A 24,566-nucleotide genomic window follows, 5' to 3' on the forward strand; every position below is an offset into this window, starting at 1 on the left:
GAAAAGGGAGAATATATTTCTTCCCCCTTTCTGCTGGCTGGGATTCACATGTGATGGCTGGGGCTTGTGCAACCATCCTGGACGACTAGGCAGCATAGAGCTCCTGATAATCGAGGCGGTGCCGTCCCAGCCCAGGCTGCCTACTGTGGGTTTCTTTGATGTGACAGAGAAATAAACTTCTATTTGTTTTGGGTCACCTTTTTTTCACCGATGCTCTGACTTGTCAGTGAACATCATCCTCACTGACTCATTGGTAAAACTAGAGCCGACTTAGAAACATGACAGCATTTTCCATTTCTATCCTTTCATTATCTGAACATGACCCAGTGCTTTCCTTCTCTGCACAACAGTCACTCTGAGGCTGGAGGCAAGGTTACGTTTTTATTTAGAAAAGATGTGAGGCTTGCTCAGTTTGGCTGAGGAAGACGCTGCACTTTTGAAGGCTGAGATGTGGCCATAACGCTAATTGGTGCCACAAAGCTGCGCCAGGAAGGGAACTGAGTGTCTGACCACAAGCTCCAGACAGAACTGAATCAAGACGGCAGGACCAGCACGTGTGCCAGATTGCAGCAGCACAGGACGCATGCGCAGGGCTGCAGTTGTCCTGCTCACCGGGCTCCAGATCTGTCCGCACTCTAACCTCTACCTCCTTCGTGAATGTGTGGTAAACAAAGAAGGGGCTGGGAATCAAAACAAGGGACTCAGATCCCTGGGGTTTGAAATTCGGGAGGTTTGTGTGCTCAACGCTTGAACATTCAAAACAAAACTCACGTTTTAGAACGTAACTGAACATCTCAGTGTGGCACAGGAGCACTCAGAGGGTGAAGAAGCCATCCTCACATTCCCTGAAAGCCGGCTCCCAGGGGCACCCCGAGAAATCTCACGGCCTCGCTCATTTCTCTCAACTCGGCTTGCAGAGAGCAAGCCTCGTCCTGGCTCCGTCGGCCTGATCACCCAGGCCAGCTGCTGTCCACATCCCCACCGCTCATCCCAAGGGAAATGCGAGGGTGTGGGTAGCTATATGCAAACCATCACTCCTGCTAGGAAGGAACCGAATGCCCCTGACCCACCAAACGGAGCTATTGACATCCAGACTTAGCCCTACACCAAGTGAAGACCTGACCATATACCAATGACCACTGCCCATCGATGGCTCTGCCTCCGCCATCTCCTAAATTACAGACCCTAAATCCCTTCTCCCTGCCACCCCACCCCCATGCATAACTAGCTTTTTGCCACCAAAGAAGTAAAAGAGCGCAGAGCCACAGTCTCCCAGGCACGGCCCCAGCCCAGCTTCCTCCCGCCTTCCCACAGCCAGCAGCTCGGATTAACCTGGTGCTGACCTGGGTCACGCTTCCACATGTGTAAAAGACATAAATGAAGTAGAGTGTTGCTTCGTGTGTTTGAAATGTGTTAGACTGTACTCAGAATTCAACAACCTGCATTTCCACTCGCCAGTGAGATCTCGCCGCTGGACATGCCCAGAGGGGGTGCAGCGGCCGCATCTCTAACTGCTGATGGATCCCTATCCTGGGGAGGGGGTCCCACTCCTCTCCTCCCCCTCACTCACTCTCTTCAGGGAAGGACCCATCTGATGGCGGGGGGGGGGGGGCGGGGGGCCGGGAAGAAATACCATTTATAAGTGGAGTCCTGGTAACAACTCTTTACATAATCATTCTAGACGGCCTCACAAATTAGAAACCATACTGACTCCCCACCATGACCCTGAAGGGCGTGGAGAGTAACTCCCATCTGTCTTCTCTGCCAGACCCGTGCTGACGACCTCTCTCCCACCTCGGCCCTGCCTCACCGGCTGCAGCTTCAGTGTTCTTCAAGGCTGGCCTCAAACGACATCTCAAGAGAGCCTTCCTGGAACCATTCTTTAAAAGCTGTCAATTTATCTCCACCAGCAATTGAAAGCCTAACATCTCAGGTTATCATTTATTTCCCTTCAAAATGACCTCACGGAACCATGAAACCCATCTCCCCACGTCTCCCATTCCAGTAAAACCGTCTCCCGAACCCACCAACACGGTTCCATCCACACTCGTGTGCTCGGTCTGCGCTGCGTGTCACACTAGTTCAGACTGTTCACATCAATTTTTCCTTTTTTTTTTTTAAACAAAAGTAACACACACTAACTGAAAATTTATAGAATACCAAATAAATAAGTAAAGTAGAACGTCACGATTTCCCACAGATAAATGTAAGTAATCATTTGATATACTTCTTTCATGCTTTTTCATGGAGCCTAGTAGATATTTACTACATATTTTTAAAATGAGAAATGTATTATAAACCTTGTTTTGCAACTTGATTTCTTTTACTTTATAGTTCATGAACACCTATCCTTATACCACATAAACCTGTTATAAAGTAATACTAAACTTTTTTTTTTACTTTTTTCTTGAAGCTCCAAGTTTTAATTTCACATTAAAAATTTAATCTCTCTCTATTCTGAATATATTGTGATACATGACTCTTAAGTTTGTTTTAAAATTAATAGCCAAATGTCTGAACATCAATTAATCGTTAGTCCATTGCCACTGATCTGAAATGTCATCTGTATCAAATTATTAATTTCTATATATAATAAAATAGTCTATTTAAGGCTACACATCTAGGGTGTTTTTTGTTCTTAATATGTTTTTATTGATTTTTAGAGAGAGAGGAAGGGAGAGGGAGAGTGATAGAAACATAAATCAGAGAGAAACAACATTGATTGACTGCTTCCTGCATGCCCCCTATTGCGGAATGAGCCAGCAACTCAGGCATATGCTCTGCCTGGGAATAGAACTTGCGACCTCTTGGTGCATGAGTCGACGCTCAACTACTGAGCTACACCAGCCGGGCTGGGGTGTTCTTCTGGCATCAGTTTTTGTGTGTGTTCCTCTTTACTACTATGGCAGTATGATCTTATTTTGATATCTAGAGTTAGATAAATTATCTATTATTATTTATTTTAAAAAATTTTCCCTTGTTTATCCTCATAAATTTATTCTTCTATAATCTAGGCAAATATTATTAACTTAACCAGGAAACTTATCTCCCTCCATACCTTCTATGGCAACTATATAACAGTATAGTACTGAGTAGCACAGCATAGTATAGTATGGCATGGTCCGGTATAGTAATTTTATAGTTATTTACATGTTAGACAGAGGAATAATGATTGTTTAACACTGATTATTCCCATCCAAAGACATGGTATGTGTTTCACCACTGATTTGGTCTTGCTTTGTGTCTTCCAATAAACTTATATAGCTTTCTTTCTATATGCTCATTTGTTGTTACATTTATTCCTAGGTATTTATAGTCTTGGGGACACATAAAAATAGGATATTTTCCATATGACAGCATCAGACTTTATTGCTGATATAAAACTATTGATTTTTACATATTTACATTGTATCCAACTGGCCAACCAAAACTTTTATTACTTAAAATGTCTTGCGTTTTCTAGTTATACAATCACTACACATAAAAATGAAAAATCTGTCTCTTCCCTTCCAATATTTATATTCTGTAATTGTTCTTGTTTTACAACATTGGCCTGGACTTCCAGAATAATGACGGATATAGTGGTGATTGTAAGCATTCTTGTGTTCCTGAATACATTACTGTGCCTTTAAGGGCTTTGCCAGTTAGTGTGAGGCTGATTGTCAGTTTCTGTTTCACAATTCTATTTAAACTAGAGGCCCAATGCATGAAATTCGTGCAAGAGTAGGCCTTCCTTCCCCTGGTTGCCGGCACCGGCTTCCCTCCGGCTGCCTGTAGGCACCTGGGACCCAGGCTTCCCTCGCAGCCCTGGCTTCATCTGGAAGGATGTCCAGTCTAATTAGCATATTGTGCTTTTATTATTATAGATTCTTCTACTGCGAGAGGTATTTCTTTATCATCCCATTGAGATAAACCTTTCATCCTGAAAGTTACTTTACTCTGCTTCATTTTGAACTGGATACCCAAGTACTTTTAAATCATAGGTAATTTTTTCTTGTTATTATTTGTATCAAAGCATTAATGGTCAAAACAACATTTATGGTTGACGCTGATATAAAACTATTGAGTTTTACATATTTGCACTGTATCCAACTAGCCAACCAAAACTTTTATTCATTTTTTAAATCCTCACCCAAGGACATGCTTTTAGATTTGAGAGAAAGAGGAAGGGAGAGGGAGAGAGAGAGAAACATTGATGTGAGAGTCAAACATTGATTGGTTTTCTCCCACACATCCCCTGCCTGGGGATTGAACCCACGACCTTTCAGTATATAGGACACTCTAATCAACTGAGCCACTCCGGCCTGAGACTTTTAGAGAGCACTAATAATCAGTGTTCTTCCCTGGCCCTGAGAAGATGTAAAAGGTCCACAAAAGGATCCTCCATTCCTTAGCAACAACCAGCTTCCCAACAGTCCTCGCTCAAAATTCTACCATGTTTTCCTTGTCTGAGAACAGCAATACAGTATTGTAATTTTGTAATTAGGAAAACATTGCTAAAAGCTTAAGGACAACCTCATCGCATTGCAACTTTCTAAACTATGGTTTATGTTTGGTGAGGGTCATTCGACCCTTTTCAGGCTGACAGTTCTGGCTGCGCTGGGGTAAGATGGCAGTCATACAATGTAAATTTAAAAGTCATTGTGCAATGGGTATTTTCAAAGAAACTTTTCAGAAAGCTATGCAGTTTATGAATGTTAAGACTCCAGTTTAACCTCTGGATCCCATTTTAAAATCGTTTTATGTTAACTCTCACAGCACTCATCTCTGCAAGACAATGTTTTGACAAGGGTTCTATTTTAACTCCACATTTTATGATGGTAACCAGAACTACATGATGAGCACATTATTATCTAGAATAATATATATAAATCTTAAGTAGAGATGGGCTAGATACTTCATTGAAAATAAGTTTACATTTTGTAAATGCAAACAATCAAGGTCAGGTTAGACATTCCCAAAGTTCAAAATACCTTTCATAACTTTTTTCAAAATGTTTTGCTCTTTTCATTTAATTACTCTTTTAATAAATTAATTTAACTATAGATTCAACAAACCATTGGGCAAATATGCCTAAATTCACCATAAAAAGCCCAGTGGGAATTCACACGTTTACCAGTAGATGAGTCATTCAGTAAGCTGCTGTGTAGTGGCAGTTATTTAGTGCCCGTTACTAGCTCTAGCAGGGAGGGCTAAGGAATGATGATATGGAATGAAAGCAAACATTTAGAAAGTGGCCAAGGAGCCAAGGCCCTGGGGTCAGGGGCTTAGGTTCAAATTCCTGCTCACTGCTACACTAGTTGTTTGCCTCTGGGCAACTACTGACTCACACTGATGCTTGCGCTCCTCACCTATAAAATGGGGCGACCCTGTCCCAGGGTCATTACCACACACACACACACACACACACACACACACACACGCATGCACGCACACGTACACGCACATATAAAGCAGCCAGCAGGTCCTCACAGAAAGCCAAGGCCTGTCACTACTAGCAAAGACTGGTCCATGCCAGGAAATGCCCTGTGTGGTGTCTATGCATCGTTTCTGTCAAGTTGCCTTAGGTGTTAGTCATGCCATATTCCCTAGCTTTACAGAGAGGAGGGCTGCGGAGAGGATGGGTTGTCAGCTCCCAGTGGAGAGGGTGTAGCTGGTCTCTGTGAGAGGTGGGAAAGCAGGCTGGGTAGCAAAAGGGGATCAAAATTATGGGCTAGGGATTTTTTAAGTCCAGGGAGACATCTGGACATCTGAGCCCTGCGGTCAAGGAAAGGTCGTGGCTAGAGGCAGAGAGTGCAGAGATGGCCAGGCGCGTTGTGGAGCAGAGGTAAGAGAAAGGGTCCGAGGGTGAGCCCTGGGGCAGTCCAGGATTTAGAGAAGAAGGCCCTCCAGCCAAAGAGGCTGTGCAGGAAGCAGTGCTGGGATGAGGTTGAGGACAGGCTGAGGTGGGGAAAGTGCTTTAAGGAAGGGAGGGAAGAAGCCCTGTCCAATGAAAAAGAACTGACCATCAGAGCACTGAAGAGAACATCCATCCACACAACAGATTGAAGCAGGTCAGCAGGAAGTGTTGTCGACAGGGATACAGATGAAGACGGTGGAACCCTCTAGAAGCTACAGTGAAGATCACAAGGGGACCTTGGTGGGTGAGGGGTGGTGGAGGGCAGAGGATGTTTTAAGACTGAGTCTGCAAACAACTGAGGTTCAGCCAGTGCATTGTTTTCTATACCAAAGTGCCCGAGATCAAGCTGAGTAACTCATCTCAACAGGATTATAACTGTCCTATAAAAAGAGAGCCACGCGTACGTATGGAAGCGTCCGAACAAAGACTGAATGATCTTTGTATGGAGACGTTAGAAATGATCTGACATTTTTTCTTTACTTTTGAAGATTTTCTGACTTTTCTATAAGGATGAAAGGACAGCTTTACCGAGGGGAAGTTGTTGTTGTTGTTGTTGTTATTGTTGTTATTTGCATTTAGCATCTTGTTCCCTGCCATTCTCCATCTGCTCCATGGACACAAGTGCAGAAAAGTGAGCCTGGCCACCGGTGAGCACCAGAGGGGAGCGGAGACACTGACTCGGGGCTCACAGACGCCCCTAAGGAGAATAGAGGCAAATGCTTCTCCCCCTTTTGAAACCGTTTTTACGTTATGTGTATGTAGGGAGTTACCAACATATTTGAAATTTTTGAACTCTGGCACAAGCACACCAGAAGGTAAGAGAATGGTCACTCTTTAGAGCATGTATTGTTTATCACACAGCAACTGGAAACAACCTACTAAATATCTGTGGACATGAGAATGGGTAAATATATGGTGGTCTCATCACAGCTGCGAGATGCAACTCCTGGGATGAATATTAGAAACCTAATATTAAACAAAAAGGGCAAGTTAGAGAAGACACAATACCACATCATTTTTATAAATTCTAAACGCTTTTCCTGGTATTTCATCAGTGAGAAAATAAAGACTTTTACATTAAAAGCTGTTTCTTTTTGTTTTTCTGCACAATGTACAGAAAATATATCAGAAGACATCACAGACAGGTCAGCTTTAGGTCTCAGGATCCCTTAAGACAGTGGTTCTCAACCGGTGGGTCGCGACGCCTTTGGGAGTCGAACGACCCTTTCACAGGGGTCGCCTAAGACCATCGGAAACCACATATATAATTACATATTGTTTTTATGATTAATCACTATGCTTTAATTATGTTCAATTTGTAACAATGAAAATACATCCTGCATATCAGATATTTACATTATGATTCATAACAATAGCAAAATTACAGTTATGAAGTAGCAATGAAAATAATTTTATGGTTGGTGGTCACCACAACATGAGGAACTGTATTAAAGGGTTGTCGCATTAGGAAGTTTGAGAACCACTGCCTTAAGAGAACTCGTTGGAATTTAAGGGTTACATTATAATGCAAATTACTTTACTGGTTTTTTTTTTTTTAATGAAAGTTCTTGACTTGGGCTCCTGATGATATTCTCTGACTTAAGACAGGTTGTAAATTCAACCAAAGCAAATCCATTTACAAAAGCTGCCCAATTAAGTTCTGCGTTATTTACTAACACTTTCATGAAAGCAAATAAATTTAAAGTATAATCAGATGCTCCATTAAATGGACCTATTATATGGACTCTGTATTTTTGGCTAAAAGTGGCACATACTAAATAAATGACTTTTTAAAAAAAAAATCACAAAAAGATTTGCCTCCTGTCTTTCTCCCTTTGGCAGAGATGGGATTTCCCAAATAAGGAGCCAAATTCCCTAACGTTTGGGTAGCAACCCTTTTGGCACCAAGAGTACATCTGAGATGTGGAATATGCCAGTTGTATGTAAGACCACATGTTTTTTATTTTACTGTTTAATGCAAAGATTCTCTGCATTGTTTCTCAACAATTGTCATGTTTAAATTTCTTCCACGCTTTTGTGTTCCAGGGTAGAGCAAGGCTCAGGTAGAGAGATAAATACCCTGGAGATATGTACCTGTGAATTTGCTGGGTTCCAGTGTATCCTGCTTCCTTTCTGATAACTGCAAAGCATTTTATTTATTATTATTATTTCTAAAATACAGTTTTATTGATTTCAGAGAGGAAGGGAGAGGCAGAGATAGAAACATCAATGATGAGAGAGCGAATCATCGATTGGTTGCCTCCTGCACGCCGCCTACTGGGGATCAAGCCCATAACCCAGGCATGTGCCCTGACCAGTCCACAGGCTAACGCTCTAACCACCGAGCAAAACTAGCTAGGGTCAACCCATTCTTTGCAAAATGCCAAGGGACCTCTTCTGGCAGATGTTCAGAACTGGGCAGGAAGAGTAGAGGTATTCACTTCTCCAGAAAGACCAGGCACCACTGCTGGGTGATGCTGAGCATAACAGATGAAGAGTCAGGGAGGGAGAGGCAACATGTGGAACCCCTTCTAGAAGAAGGGCCCTGATCTCTATAGCTGATAAGCGGAGCTGGAGAAACAATCCTGTAAGCTCCTCTTTCTTAGGGAGGCAGAACAGAGGGCGTCCCTGACACTGCCAAGGTGAATGGCTTTAAAAGCAATCCCAGAGGCAGGTCCCAGCAGTAAACAGCTGACCACCACCTGCACTGGCCTTGAACTCTCTGGGGCACAGGAGGAGGGGAGCAGAGTTCCTGAGTGATTTAGATTCCCCGAGGCTTCTTGGCCCCCCTTTTATGGCTGGGGCTGACAACCACCTCTGGAAGAATCACTAGGGAAGAAAAATTTCACAAAATGTGTGAATTAAGGAAAAGAGTCACCAAAACCAAACGTTAAGTTCTGAGATGATTAAAGACCTAAATATAAGAGCCAACATTTTATGACTCCAAAAGCAGAAACCATAAAAAAAAAAAAAAAAAAAAAAAAAGGTTGGAAAGAGAAAAGCTATGATGAACACATTTGAAAGATAAACCACACATGGAAGAAGATATTTTTAACACATAGTGACAAAGTATTCCTATTCAGAATATATTACAAAATGGAGATAAATTCGTTAAGAAAAAAGATAAATGACACCCCCCCCCAAACCAGGAAATTCATAAATGCCCTGAAATGTCTAAACCTATACTTACACTTACAACTATAATGAAATACCATTTCACTACAATCAGATTGGCAAGACTTTGAAAATCTAATACAAATGGGGGAAAGAATGGGGAGAAATGAGAAATCTCATTCTAACTGGTGGTAACAGAAACTGGTATCTTGAAGAACAATTTGGCTTTATCTATTAAGTTGATTCGGAGCATACTTATGACTCCCCAAATTTTACTCCTCAATATAGACCCTAGAAAACGTTTTGCACATATTCTCAGAGACAAAAATAAGAATGTTCCCTATAAGACCAGAGTTCTGGAAGGAATCCAAATGCCCTTCGATGAAGAATGCACTAACACGCATGCTACATACATGCCAAGGAAGCCGACAGGGCAGGTAAAAATGAGGTTTCTCTGATCACAGCTACTTGGATACATGCAAAAATGTAACACTGAACCAAAATACAAAGGTCCAGAGCAGGGGTTGGCAAATGATGGCCTGCGGATTTAAACTTTCAAAAAAACATTTTTTTTAATGTTTAAAAACAAATCAGAAGAACATTTCATCACATGTGAACACTATATGAAATTCAAATGTCAGAGCCCATAAATAAAATTTCTGGAACTCGGCCTCTCTCATTCCTGCAGGCTTGATCTATGCTTTATCTATGCCTTTGCAGTGGAATTTCTGCACAGAGACACTATGGCTCACAGAGCCGAAGAAATTTACTAGCTTGCCCTTGACAGCAGAAGTTTGCTGACCCTGCTACGGCACAATGCCGAGAGTCACATTTATTAACATATAAAATGTTCAAACGTATTAAAAGTATTACAAAAACATGCCGCATATCTGTGGTTCCCAAATTTATGTGCAGAGGCGCCCCGGGGCGCTCTGAGCTCAAAGGAGCCATGGGACGTGTTAAATTTTGGGGGGAAACTCGGCACCACTTGACATCTGGTGACAATGCGAGTCCCACTCGTGTGAGGCGGTTCACTGTTTCAGCATCACCGCTCTGCATGCCCTTCGGTGACATCACGTATTTGTGAAGCTACGTTTCTGGTGGCTGCGGCAGGATGAAGCGAGAACTGTGCCAAGCCATCGTGGAATAGGAAACGAGGTTCAAGTGGTGGCCGATCCCAGGACTGAGAAGTTGTACAGTACCCAAAAGGATACACATCTCATTAATAAGTCATGGTGGCTATTTAAGAATGAAATTTATTTTCTTTCAGTTTATATGCATCCTTTGTTCAGACAGCTACTAAGGTTTTGGGACATAGATACCCATTAAGTGGTTTGGACATAATCCCGTAATAAAGGGACATCTTAGGTATTTCTTTGGGCCTGGGGTGCTGTGAAAATTGCCAAGACGCTGGTGTTGTGGTCAGAGGGCTGCAGGTCTTTTGAGGAGGCATATGTATGTGATAAAAGTCTAAAAGAATGCTCGGAAGTGATACGCCTTTCCCCCAAATCAGGATGCTGGTGACTAGAGACGCACAAAAGGGAAAAAGATCAGGGAGGAGTTCACGGGGACCTCAACTCTGTCTCTAATGTTCTATAAAAAACTAAAGCACAAAAAGCTAAAAGCATTTCGCCTAAGAACAGGAACAAGACAGGGATGCCCGCTTTCACCAATCTTATTCACCATTAGTGACCCGGTGCCCGCTTTCACCAATCTTATTCACCATTAGTGACCCGGTGCACAGATTCATGCACATTGAAAGGAAATTAATTAGAAGGTGGCCGGTGGGGTGGGACTGGGCCAGATGGGCTGGACATGCCCTGGAGCCAACCTCCCACAGTCCCTCCCCGGCATCTGCAGAGTGAGCGGGGCCCCTCCAGCAGGTGGAATCCCTCGACCTGGCCTGCGGGGATAGGGCCGAAACCGGCTCTCCGACATCCCCGCCGAGGGGTCCCGCGTGCGAGAGGGCACTCTGTAAAGTTGCTGTACAGGGCATGGAACGCAAATGCAAGTGTGCAGTAAACCAGCTTCGGGGCAACAGTGCCCCAGCAACAGCATCACCCAGCCGAAGGTGGAATCCCACGGCTGAAGGTGGAATCGCGCGGACCCACGAGGAATCAGGCTCCCTCCTCTCTGGTTTCCGGGTGCATCACCTGAGAACCGCCGCTGACAAGTCACTGCAGCTTGGCAGCTCCTGTGTTGAGCATCTGCCCCCTGGTGATCAGTGCATGTCATAGTGACCGGTCAGACAGTCGGACACTCGGACACTTAGCATACTAGCCTTATACATATATAGAGTAATGGAAGTCCTAGCCACAGCAATCAGACAAGAATGAAAAGTATCCAAATTGGAAAGGAGGAAGTAAAACTCGCATTATTCGCAGATGACATGATATTGTACATAGAAAACCCTAAAGACTCCACCCAAAACTACTAGATTTAATAAATGAATTTGGCAATGTAGCAGGATACAAAATCAACACCCCAAAATCGATGGCTTTTTAATACATCAATAATGAATTCTCAGAAAGAGAAACAAAACAAACAATCCCATCTACCATTGCAACAAAAAATTTAAGATATTTAGGAGTAAACTTAACCAAGGGGGCAAAAGACCTGTACTTGGAAAACTCCAAGACATTGAAACAAGAGATAGAAGAAGATAAAAACAAGTGGAAGAATATACCGTGTTCATGGATTGGTAGAATCAACATCATTAAAATGTCCATACTACCCAAGGCAATCTACAGATTCAATGCAATCCCGATTAAAATACCAACGGCATATTTCACAGAGCTAGAACAAGTACTCCAAAAATTTATATGGGATAAAAAAAAGACCCCGAATAGCTGCAGCAATTTTGAGAAAGAGAAACAAAGTTGGAGGAATCACAATACCAGATTTCAAGTTATATACAAAGCCACTATAATCAAAACAGCCTGGTACTGGCACAAGAACAGGCATATAGATCAATGGAAAAGAACAGAGAACCCAGAAATTGATCCAAGCCATTATGCTCAATTAATATTTGACAAAGGAGACAAGAGCATACAATGGAGTCAAGAGAGTCTCTTCAATAAACAGTGTTGGGAAAATTGGGCAGATACATGCAAAAAAAACTATACCACCCACTTACACCATATACAAGAATAAACTCAAAATGGATAAAAGACTTAAATGTAAGTCATGAAACCATAAAGATCCTAGAAGAAACCATAGGCAGCAAAATCTCAGACATCTCTCATAGCAATATGTTTACAGATACATCTCCCGAGGCAAAGGAAACTAAGGAGAAAATAAACAAAAGGGACTAAATCAAAATAAAAAGCTTCTGCACAGCAAAAGAAACCATCAACAAAACGAAAAGAGAGCCCACTGTATGGGAGAATATATTTGGCAATGATACATCTGATAAAGGGTTATTAATATCCAAAATATGTAAGCAACTCATACAACAAAAGGAAGACAAACAATCCAATTAAAAAATGGGCAAAGGACCTAAATAGTCACTTCTCTGAAGAGGACATACATATGGCCAAGAGACATGAAAAAATCACTCAAAGTCGCTGATCATCAGAGATATGCAAATTAAAATGACAATGAGGTATCACCTTACATCTGTCAGAATGGCTACCATCAACAAATCAACAAATGACAAGTGTTGGCAAGGATGTGGAGAAAAGGGAAGCCTAGCACATTGCTGGTGGGAATGCAAACTGGTGCAGCCATTATGGAAAACAGTATGGAGTTTCCTCAAAAAACTAAATATGGAACTGCCGTTTGACCCAGTGATTCCACTTTTAGAAATATATCCTAAGAGACCCGAAGCACCAATCAGAAAGAATGTATGCACCCCTATGTTCATAGCAGCACAATTTACAATAGCTAAGATCTGGAAACAGCCCAAGTGCCCATCAGCAGATGAATGAATAAAAAAGCCGTGGTACATTTATACCATGGAATACTATGCAGCAGTAAAAAAGAAAACTCTTTCACCCTTTGAGACAGCATGGAGGAACCTAGAGAGTACCATGCTAAGTGATGTAAGTCAATCAGAGAAAGACAAGTGTCACATGATCGCATTCATATGTGGAATCTAAGTAACAAAATAAACTGATGAACGGAGTGGATCCAGAGGCATGGAAGCATGGAACAGCGTGAGGAAACTCAGGGAAGGTGGAGGAGGGTGCGTGGGTGGGAGGTAATCAACCAAAGACCTTGTACGCATATATCATAACCCATGGACACAGACAATAGGGTGCTAGAGGCCTGGGGAGGTTGTGTGGGGGCCGGCTGGAGGGGGTCAATGGGGAAAAGGGGGGACATATGTAATACTTTCAACAATAAACAATTACTTTATGTTACGATTTTAACAAAGCTGAGTGGTGGAAACCTGGGTGTTTATTATATTAACTTGTCTACATCCTGGAATACTGTATACTCAGAATATTTCACCTTTTGTTAGGGGTGAGGGAGGCAGAAGACTAGCTGATGAAAGAAAGGAGGGCTCCATTCTCCTACAAAAGGGAGGAGAAAGGTGAGGCAGAATACAGGCCAGCAGGGGCACTGAGGGGAGAATGAGACTGGGCACTGGCAAGATGGGAAATCAGAACCCCCGGGGCAGTAACAGACAACCCCTCCTACTAGGCTTTCCTCAACAGAGCGGGTACAAGCCACTACTGGTGCCCAGTGGTTTCCTGGACGTTAGCATGTGACCTTCAGCCACGACCTCCGATAATTCTGCACTTCTCACCCTTGATATTACCGGTGTGATCAGCGGAGAGTATAACCATGATGGAGTGTGGGCTGAGATCAGTGCTTCCAAGTAACGTTACCAGGGTGAAGTCTGGGAGAATGAGAGCTTCGAAAGCTGGACCGTCACTGGACACTGGGTTTTTTTAAAGGGTGGATGAAATTACAGGAATGTTTAGTTTGGTTCTCTCCTACCGAAACAAAGGCATATGTAAAACTGCCTAACAATAAAAATGGGAACAGAGGACAGGGTGTAACCACCAGCACAGAGTCCCGAAGTCCAAGTGGAAAGATTTAAAGCTGTTTGCAAAAGGGGGTGGGGTGGGGGAGCAGCAGGGAGAGCAGTCAGCCTGTGACTCAGTAAGACAACCTTTATTAGCAATATATCAGGGAAAAGGATCTTTTAAAGTAGTCAGAAGAAAAAAACCAAAAAACACCTCAACGTATCCCAGGACTGTTGGCACATGTTACTATATATTGGCACAATATAATTCTATTGGTACAATTTCTAAATGTGACCATCTGCTGTAGACAGGTCATCTGAAACGAATTATTTTCTATGGGAGTGGCTGGGAATTAGAGAGAGAGAGATGGGAAAGTTACTGCAGGCAGAACAGCCAACAGATCCTCTCTCTGCACCGGGGAGGCCGTGGCGCATCCCCGCACTCAGGCTGAGCCATGGCAGACGACAGGTACCATGACTCAGGCTTCGGTTGCATCATCTGTAAAACGGGGAGAACAACAGAACTGTTTAAGGATTAAGTGAGCAAGTCTGTGATGGCTTTAGCACAGGTTTGAAGCTCAGAGGAGCTTTTATAATGGAGATATTAACAAGGTTGTGTTTCCCAAGCCTATTCAGTTTGCCTGAGAACTGCTATGGCTACTCATTCTGATCACTAAATCCTAATCCTGAAATGTTCAGGGCCAAGCCTGGTGTGTGATTGGGGACGGGCCTAATCTTTCTCTTCTGCCACCTCATCTGTTTACACTCATGTACCCGGGCAGCACCAGGGGAACCCAGCCTAGGACCATGTGATTGTTTAGTTAGCAAGAAGACGCAATCCAGGAGGTAACTTCTTGACATGCACTTTGGATGCGAGTGCTCAAGGTCAAATGTGGATGGGAAGCTGAAAGGCACCCGATCTTCGCATGGATCCCCATAGAGGGTAAGGTGAAGCAGCATGCCGCGCCCATTAGGGCCTGAGATGTAGGCCCTGGCCTTTTATCTTTTTGAGGCATGAATGTCTTCTTTTGAGAATCTAATGAGAATTGTGGAGCTTAACTCTGTTTTTTTTTAAAAAGTACATACACTCATATAATTATGCATTTAATTATGGGAGGGGGTGACTGGTGATCATTGGTTAAGAAACCCCTGGCTATAAAAATGTAGACTGGCCTGACCGGAGTGGCTCAGTGGTTGAACATTGACCTATGAACCAGGAGGTCATGGTTTGATTTTCAGTCAGGGCATATGCCCAGGTTGCGGGCTCAATCCCCATTGTGGGGCATGCAGGAGGCAGCATATCAATGATTCTCTCTCATCATTGATGTTTCTCTCTCTCTCTCTCTCTCCCCCTCTTCTTTCTTCTCTGAAACCAATAAAAATATACTTTTTTAAAAATGTAGGCTGCGCCAAAACCGGTTTGGCTCAGTGGACAGAGCGTCGGCCTGCGGACTGAAGGGTCCGAGGTTCGATTCCGGTCAGGGGCATGTGCCTGGGTTGCGGGCACATCCCCAGGGGGAGATGTGCAGGAGGCAGCTGATCGATGTTTCTCTCTCATTGATGTTTCTCTCTATCCCTCTCCCTTCCTCTCTGTGAAAAGTCAATAAAATATATTTTTTAAAAAAAAATGTAGGCTGCATTCCAGAAGGAGGGCAAGGTATTCTTTCAAAACTGGAAGCAAAACCAAATTTATGGAACAGAAAATAAATTTTAAAAACTAAGGTTCATGTGTAAGCTTGAAATCCCTGCAAATAGTTTAAATATGAGATAAGTTTTAAAAACCTAGGAACTCAATGTTGTTATTCTTTTCTTTTCTTTCTTTATTTCCTTAAAAATAACACATGGTTGGGGTTTGATGCCAAAGCAATGTTTTGCCTTGACAGCAGTAAATGAAGCGAGTGGATCCCCGAGGACTGTTGACGGAAGAAGTAGAAACAGAAATCAGTGACCACAGCACTCGCCCAGATTCTCATGGAGCCTTCTGCTCTTGTCTGACAAGTTTCTGCAATTAATTAAATAAACTTTACTCTGTTTCTAAATGGAATACTGAGGCCATTATCTTGGAGTAATTATTGTAGAGTAGACAAACTAATTCCTTATGTGTGTTGGGATGGAACAGAACACTAGATTAAACCAGGAGTGTGGGGAAAATTCTATCTAAGAGACGCACCCCATCTCCTAAGGTTCTTAGTTAATCAATGTGGTCCTTCATCTCCTAAGTGCATCGGACTTGCCATTTTGAAGGTCTGCTTGCAGGCCTGTCTCCCTCCCCAATGTAAATTACTGTGGGCTGGGAAACGTGTCTTAATCATCTTCAATTCCTGGCTCCGGCCATGTATTACCTGACATACAGCAGCAGCTCAATAAATATGTCCTGAGGTAAGTTATTTCAATGACCTAAACATATTTTCAATTATTTATTTTCCGGGTATTACAGAGAAGTGAAATGGCTACATCATTTTCTCTTTTGAAGTTTTACCCGGAAATTCTGTCAGATTGCTCTTGTTCTGTGAACTACCTTTTCCAATCTTTTGCCCATTTTCTGGGAGTATTTTTTTTTTCTTATCAGTCTGTAGCCCTTTGTGAGTTATACAGGGGTGGGGGAAAGGAGGCTTACAGCTGTCATACTAATCATTAACACAATGATTAACAAATAAATAACACGAGAACAAACTGTTTCACATATTCACAACCGTAAACCTCCGTTTGCCCACCCCTGTATATTCTGAATGCTGCTCATGTGTCTATTGCCTTTGTAAATGATTTCTCCCAACCTGTCACTTGCTTTTTAACCTAACATCCTTTATCATACATAATTTATTTCCTTAATGTAACCCAAATTATCAATCTTTTGGGTCTGAGCCTATGAACAATGACTTTCCTAAGGACAGACGTTTCTCCTCAGGCTTCAGATACACGCGTGCCCCTGCACTCAAATCCTGCCGAAGGACGTAAAACCGGGCTCTTTGGGTTCCACTTTATTTTAGGCTTCAAAATGGTGCCACTTGCTTATTGGCAAAGAAATCGTTTGAAAATAAACTTTGCATCCGTTAGCCCAACAGCCACCTTGAGGTTTCAAAGGGGTTGACAAGGTCAGAAGCCAGGAAAGGACGTCTTCAAAGGCCACTGTCCCCATCACCAGCCCCACTCTGGCCTCGGGCTAGTGAGGGGAGGGGGGCTTTAGAGGAGAGACCTGGGAGGCACAGTGCGTCTCTGCCTTAGGGCCTCAGTGGTGAAGGGTGAGGGGGGGGAGGGGGAGGGAGATAAAGGGAAGTTTACAGCCCACGGGCACAACAGAGGGTCAGGGTCGTGTGAGCGGCACAGCTGCACTCCCACCGAAGGTAGGTCAGAGGTCAAAGGTCTGTGGTGCCCGGAGACCAGCTGTAGAAGCAGCAGGCATGTATAAAAGAGATACTGCCCAGAGGGCTTCTGCCGAGAGTGAGGGACCTTGGCTGGAAGAGGGTGGCTTGTCCAAGGTCACGCGGAGAGCTGCTATGTTCTGCACACACCTTGACAGATGCTTTGCCACGGGTAACACATATTCCATAAATAGGCATTGGATGGGAACAGAGGCAGAGCCCTGTCAGCATGAGACAGAGTGCTTTCTTCTAGAAGTTCTTTTATTGGTGGAGCGAAAGCATTAGAACACCACTTCACAAAAGCACCAGCCTTGCGGTGCCCGCCTCTGCCCGGCCTCCTTGTCCATTAGCTCTCCAATTACGCCGTGATCGATCGAGCAAGTCCATTGAGACAGCATGTCTAGCCACTCTCCTTATGACGCGGTACCGAAGAAGCAAAGTGCACGAGGGCCGTCCAGCACAGACCTTTGAGGAATGAGCTATACACATCCTCCTCTGCTCCTGCCTGCCTACAAGGATTGCCTGCAGCAGTCTCAACAGCCCTGATTGGCCTTCCTCATGGCTGAGTGTAAAAGTGCACAGCTAAGCCCTTTTGTCCTGTGGAATCCTTTCTAGTACAATAACCCACTTCTGAGTTGGACACCAGGCTGAGGACTGGTGTGAAAGAAGCAACTGCTGGACTCGGTGATGGGAGGCACTCAGGTGGTGAATGGAAATTACCCGTGGGCCTGTGCAACCTGCCATTGTAATCCCTCCATGTCAAATTAAGGTGTCATTCCATGAAGCCTTGCTGTTTTGTCTTTTGTTTTGTCACAGCCTGAATGTCATGGGTGGGATCTGGCACTCACTGTGCCATCTCGATGGCCATTGCCCCCTCTTTCTGGCTGGAATATCCAACAAAAGCCCAAAGAGAAACAGGTACCACGAAGGAGAGTTTGACAACAGCGAAGATGTGAAGTTCTACCGGTTAAAACTCCCAAGTGTATTGGCTGGGAACTCTTTCCTCCATTAGGCCACCAAAGACACATTCAGATTCAATTTAATTTTAAGTTGTTAATAGTACTATTACTGCTAATAGTAGCTAAGATGGAATGATCACCCCCTCCTGCTAGATGATATACGCCACCAGACAGGACACCCCAAGAGGGCAGGGCTAAGCTTGTGTCCTCGGCACCGTGGCCTCAGGTCTAAGTTGCATGCCTTGTAAGTGGTAGGTGCTCCGTATCTGCTGAATGAATAGCCTCCTTTAGTTTTCACAATAACTCTATAAGGCTTGATACAATATTGTGATCACCATTTTACAGATGAGAAAACCGAGGCTCTGAGGTCCCTAAAATGTGCCTGAGGTCTCTGAGCCAGAAAGTATCAGAGCTTACACTCAAACCCACATGCATCTGACGTCAGAACCCATGGTTCAACCACGAGATCAGTTCACCAGTGCAGCCCCGCCCACAGGGCTTTCCAGTCCTGGGACCCTCTCTGAAAGGCAGGTAGATCTACAGAGCACATCTCAAGTCCGTGTGAGTTCCACTCCACTCCAGTCATCACCTTTTAGACTTCAAATGTCCTGCAGCAACTACATTAAAAAGAAACGACTTACCTACAAACCCTTCTTTACCCACTAGTTTCAGGGCAATTTTATCAGCCAGCACAGAGGAGTTGCCATGGGCGATGTTCGCAAAGGGGCCAGCGTGCACAAAGACGGGCGTTCCCTGTGGAAGCAGAAGAACAAATGAAAACCCCCAGAGACAAATGGAAGGTCACACGAGGTGGCCAGACTGCTGGGAACTGAGAAGGCTCACTTCAGCCATCCTGCTTTCATTGAAACTACAAGTCTAATGCCCAAATTCTCACAAAGAAAGCTTAAAAAGCCCCGAGTCTTTCAAAGGTCCAAGTTCCTTACGAATCCTGGAACGGTGCTAATTCTACATTTAATGCTGAACCAAGGAGAAAAGGCGCTGAGGGCCAGTTACTTCCTACGGTAATTTTGATAAGCCACTGTGTTAGCTGCCTCAGTGACTGTGAAGTAAATGCCACACATTATTTCACATTACTTTACATTGTGTTTTCTTAAGAAAAAAAAAAAAATGGGATTAGACTCTGATGGTCTAAGAGGCTTATTTAAGAAATTAATCAGTTCAAGAAAAACCCAAAACAAGCATAAAAAAATCCATGTGATTCAAGGCAGGCCAACTACATAAGGATATTATATTTGCAATGATAAGGAACTATAACATTTTTACGTTCACAATTATAAGCTTGTTATTCTGATTTTTAAAAATTCTGTTTTAAGACTTTCATTGTTTGTCTTCCATGTTAAAAATCGGGCAACCATTACATGTTAATTCTTTGAACGAGAATCTGCCTGTGCATTTATTTTTAATGCCTGTCCTATAGCTTCCGTTGTTGATGAGAACAGACCGTAGCCCCACCTAGAAGAGCGTGTTTATCCACACGCAGTCAAGTGCTTGGGTTTTATTCAGAGCCCAGGGGGCCACCGGGGCCTGTGTACGCACAGCCGGAGCTCCACCTGTGAAAACAGGCTGCCCGCTCACGGGCGTGCGGACACAGGGCGTGGAGCGCGGGCATGGGGGCTGCCAGCCCCGGAAAGTTCCCACGCACCGCGATGGGCTGCTGGCTGACCATCTTCCAAGCTGAGAAAGCCGCACCGAAGCAGGAAGAGGGGAAGTGAGGGAAAAATCGTCTCTCAGAACGAAGAAGGCAGTTTCTCAAAGCCAGTCTGTGAGCTCTCTGTGTACTTTCCCTCCCAAAGTCCTCAGGAGGGACACTAACAGGGTCCTGAGAAGGTCATACACATGTGTGTGGACATAAAGTCGGGATGATGAAACCCAAACACACATGTTGGTAGACATGTATACAGACGTGGGTTCAGTGTCTCCATCTACCCGTGTACCGCTGTCTATGTCTGATTTCTCACTCCTGTCCAGATAAACCTTTCAAGTGCTCTGAAGAAAACGCTGTTTAAAAGACAGAGTCTCCGTCACCTCCTGACCTCGCCAGTCCCCGCACGTGGCTCGCTGAGTAAGAGAGTGGCGTTGGGACGTTTCGTGAGGACAAGGTCGCAGGCTGCCTCCCTGGGTGGGCAGCTGCCCTCACTCCTTTCCGCGCTGCAACCCTGATGGGGCCATCTGTCTGAGAAGCACGGGCACTGGTCTCCAAGGGGCACAGGTGACAGGCAGGGTGTGGCTGGATCAGCATAAACACCTCACACTCCTGATACAGCCACTCTAAGAACTAGATCAGCAGCATCTTACTTCTCATTTACAGCTGAAGGCCACCCAGTATGTTAATCAGTACTGGAGCCCTGGTTTTGGAACCCCCAGTATGGAGTTTGAGTGGGAAAATGTGTACATTTTCTTTGTTAGACCTTCAGACAGACACATGTGCTCACACACTCCACCGATGCTTGCGGCCATGGGATACCGTACACGGTTAAAAACGGCGTCTGAAAACCCGAAGATATAAGACTACCCATCATGAGTGTGGCATTTCACTTTATATACAGAACACTTTGGAAAGTAATGCAGGGACTGTCTTGGTTCCTCATGATGACAAAGCTATAGATATTCTCCATAATGGACTTTTCAGACATTTCAAGCCAATTACCCATTTGCTTGCCAGACCCCTAAAAGAGCTTTGTCCAAATCGACTTTCTACAAAGGTGAACATATTCTATATCTGCACCATCCGATACATGAGGCTACTTAAAATGTAGCTAGTAAAATAAAAAATAAAAATAAAGTGAGACCCGCTGGCGGTGTGACAGGTGGGCACGCTGGTAGCTGAGGCAGGGGGGAGGCAGGGAGGCAGGGTGGGGGAAGGAGGGGGACCTCCGGATGATCTCTAGGTTTTTGGCTTGAACCGCTAACAGACCAGGTTTGGGGGGAGGAGCAGGTTGGGAGGATGTAGGAGGTGGTTGGGAATCAAAGATCTTATTTGTTAAGTTTGAAATGCTTTTTACCCACTCAAGTGGCTCTTGGTAACTGTACCTCCAAATCTGGAATTCTGAGGTCAGGAGGTTGAGAACCAGAGCGTGGGGTCATCGCATGGCTGGTAACCCGGGAGAGCACAGCTGGAGAAGTGAGGGCTCTGGCCTCCCGACATTCAGGGGCTGAGCCGAAAGATAACAGGGGAGAGGGAGGAGAGGCCATCAAGAAGGTCCAGGAGACCCTAACCGGTTTGGCTCAGTGGATAGAGCATTGGCCTGCGGACTGAAGGGTCCCAGGTTCGATTCCGGTCAAGGGCATATACCTTGGTTGCGGGCACATCCCCAGTAGGGGGTGTGCAGGAGGCAGCTGATCGATGTTTCTCTTTCATCGATGTTTCTAACTCTCTATTCCTCTCCCTTCCTCTCTGTAAAAAACCAATAAAGTATATTAAAAAAAAACAAAAAACAAACAAACAGGTCCAGGAGGGTGGGGTCAGAGGCCAGAAGAAGCAAGGGCTCCCGAAGGAAGGAAGGAACGTCGGGGTGAAGTTACTGAGTTACTTTCCTAAGTGTTTCTGTAGATAAAGTGAAATGCCACACTCATGATAGATAGTTTTATGTCTTTGGATTAGCCCTGGAATTCTCAGACAACAGTATTTAAGTGTGTACGGTATCATATAGCAGCAAGCATCGGTGGAGTATGTGAGCCACTGGGACTCTCAGCATTTTACATGAGAGAAAAGGGAGAATGAGATTATGAAAACACAGGTCACAGTTAGTGAACGGCAGAGTGAACACTGAAACTCAGCTTTGTATCAGCTGAATAGCTGAATAAATGGATGGTTATTTTGCTTGTGTTTCTGTTATATGTCTTCCCAATGCGCTTGCCCTCTGGCCACCTTCACCTCCCTTTGTCCCACTACAGATTGAGGACAAATAGACGTTCACACCACTCCTGGCATGCATTGCCTCCCATCTCCATTGTTCAGGGACCTCTGGAAGGGAGCCAGAAATTGGCCAATGTGAGACAATTGTCCAAATTGGCAAATGCTACAAATTAGGCATTTTCACCCAGAGAGCTGGCTGTTAAAACACTTACCAGTACACCACTATCTCCCAGACCCCTACCCCCACCATCTGCTTTGTCAACCCAGCCCAAATACTGCCTCCTTGTCTGCACCCAAACCCTGGGCCCTCTTTAGCTAAGAGGAGGGAATTAGACAATTACTACAGCATATGAGCAAGACGAGTGACTAAACCCCTGGATGAAAACAGGTGTTTTGATGAGGAAATTTAAGTTCAATAAAGACGAGAGCAGGAAAGTCATATACAAAAATAGCATTCTTATAAGAGCAGGGTACAGCATACTTTCCTGGAAAACCCTTTTCACCATTTGTTTGGGGAAAACAAAAACAAAAAAAATCTCAAAACCTAATTGTTATGAGAGATTAAGCAAAAAAAAAAAAAAAGCAAAAGAGAAAACATTTAAACATAACTACACAACTTACTGAAATATTAGACAAGATATCGAATCTCTAAATTTTTACTCTGGCCAATTAGTACTACAATAGGCAAGATATGAATTATATTAAAGAATCTGTAAGTACACTTTTAATTTTTTTGGATGACCAAATTCTTCCGATGTTCCTTGTAGGCTCATATTGGCTGGAAGTTCTCATGTTGTAGGGGACGCACAAGCAATCCAATTAATGCAAACTTTCAACAATTTCTATACAAAGAAAATCACTTACTTCTAGGGTCTGCATCAGATTTGGTTTTATTGCATCTTTCATCAAAACTGTCAAAGCACCTGTCACCCCCTAAAGGAGAGAGAAAAAAAACCCCACACCAATTATTTAATCTGACAAAATATCAACAGCATTAAAAAAAAAAGAAAAAAAAAAAAAAGCTATAACAAATAATCCTAAAATTTATATGGAATCACAAAAGACCTGAATAGCCACAGAGGTATCACGTTCCTGATTTCAAACTATTCTACAAAGCTATCGTAATTGGCATGGAACTGGCACACAAACAGACACATACATCAAGGGAACAGAACAGAGAGCCCAGACATAAACCCAAGCTCATATGGTCAGTTAATCTAGGACAAAGGAAGCAAGAACATACAATAGGGTAAAGGCAGTCTAGTCAATAAATGGTGTTGGGAAAATTGAACAGATATATGCAAAAAGATGAAACTAGATTACTTTCTTATACCATATACAAATATAACTCAAATGGTTTAAAAACTTAAATGTAAGATCTAAACCATAAATTTCCCAGAAGAAAATATAGGCAGTAAACTCTGACATCGCTTTTAAAAGGCAGGGGTAATAAAAGAATAAAGAAAGAAATGGGACTACATAAAATAAAGCTTGTGCACAGTGGAAGAAGCCATCAACAAGATGAAAAGGCGACCTGCTGAATGGGAGAAGATATTTACAAATGATATATCAGATAAGGGATATCCAAAACACAGCTCAACATAAGAAAAACAAAGGACCCAAATAGACATTTCTCAAAGGGAGGCATACAGCTAGCCAAGAGACACATGAAAAATAATCAACATCACTAAACACCAGGGAAATGCAAATCAAAAAAACAAGATACCACCTCTCACCGGTCAGAATGGCTATTATAAAGAAGAAACAAATAAGTGCTGGTGAGGATACAGAGAAAAGAGAACCCTCCTGCGCTGTTGGTGGGAATGTAAGTGAATGCAGCCAATAAGCATTATGAAGATTACTCAAGACATTAAAAATAGAACTACCATATGATCCAGCAATTCCACTCCTGGGTACTGATCCGAAAGAAAAGGAAAACAATAATTCAAAAAGATCTATGCACCCCATACATTCACTACAGCATTACTTGTAACAGCCAAGATATGGAAGCAACCTAGGTGTCTACTGATAGATGAATAGATAGAGAAGATAGGGGACATGTACACAATGAAATATTATTCAGCCATTGGAAAGAATGAACTCGACATTTGCAACAAGATGGATAGATCTATCGTGTAAATAAAATAAGTCAGACAGAGAAAGAAAAATACCATACGATTTCAGTTATACGTGGAGTCCAAAAACCAAAACAAATAAATAAACAAAACAAAACAGAAACAAAGTCTTGGATACAGAGAACAAACTGATGGCTGCCAGACAAGAGATGGCTGGGTGGAAAAGGAGTTTAAAAAGTACAAACTTCCAGTTAGAAAAGTAAGTCATGGCGATGATGTAATATGCAGCATAAGGAACAGAGTCAATA

At 43.5% G+C, this 24,566-nt stretch overlaps 1 protein-coding gene across 5 annotated transcripts in view; it reads right to left on the reverse strand.

Moving 5' to 3' along the window:
• MTHFD1L (methylenetetrahydrofolate dehydrogenase (NADP+ dependent) 1 like) overlaps window positions 1-24,566 on the reverse strand; it is a 159,947-nt gene that overhangs the window by 74,789 nt on the left and 60,592 nt on the right. For 4 of the 5 annotated variants that reach the window (XM_036316575.1, XM_036316574.1, XM_036316572.1 and 1 more), the window contains 2 exons: window positions 23,048-23,116; window positions 18,948-19,059 (listed from right to left, as the gene is read on the reverse strand). In XM_036316575.1, the coding sequence (XP_036172468.1) occupies window positions 18,948-19,059; window positions 23,048-23,116 (181 nt within the window). Of the gene's footprint in view, window positions 1-14,452; window positions 14,488-18,947; window positions 19,060-23,047; window positions 23,117-24,566 lie in introns of those variants that run through there. The other variant, XM_036316576.1, reaches the window with a different exon arrangement.

This window comes from Myotis myotis, unplaced genomic scaffold, assembly GCF_014108235.1.
Source record: "Myotis myotis isolate mMyoMyo1 unplaced genomic scaffold, mMyoMyo1.p scaffold_m19_p_7, whole genome shotgun sequence".
Classification (NCBI taxonomy): domain Eukaryota; kingdom Metazoa; phylum Chordata; class Mammalia; order Chiroptera; family Vespertilionidae; genus Myotis; species Myotis myotis.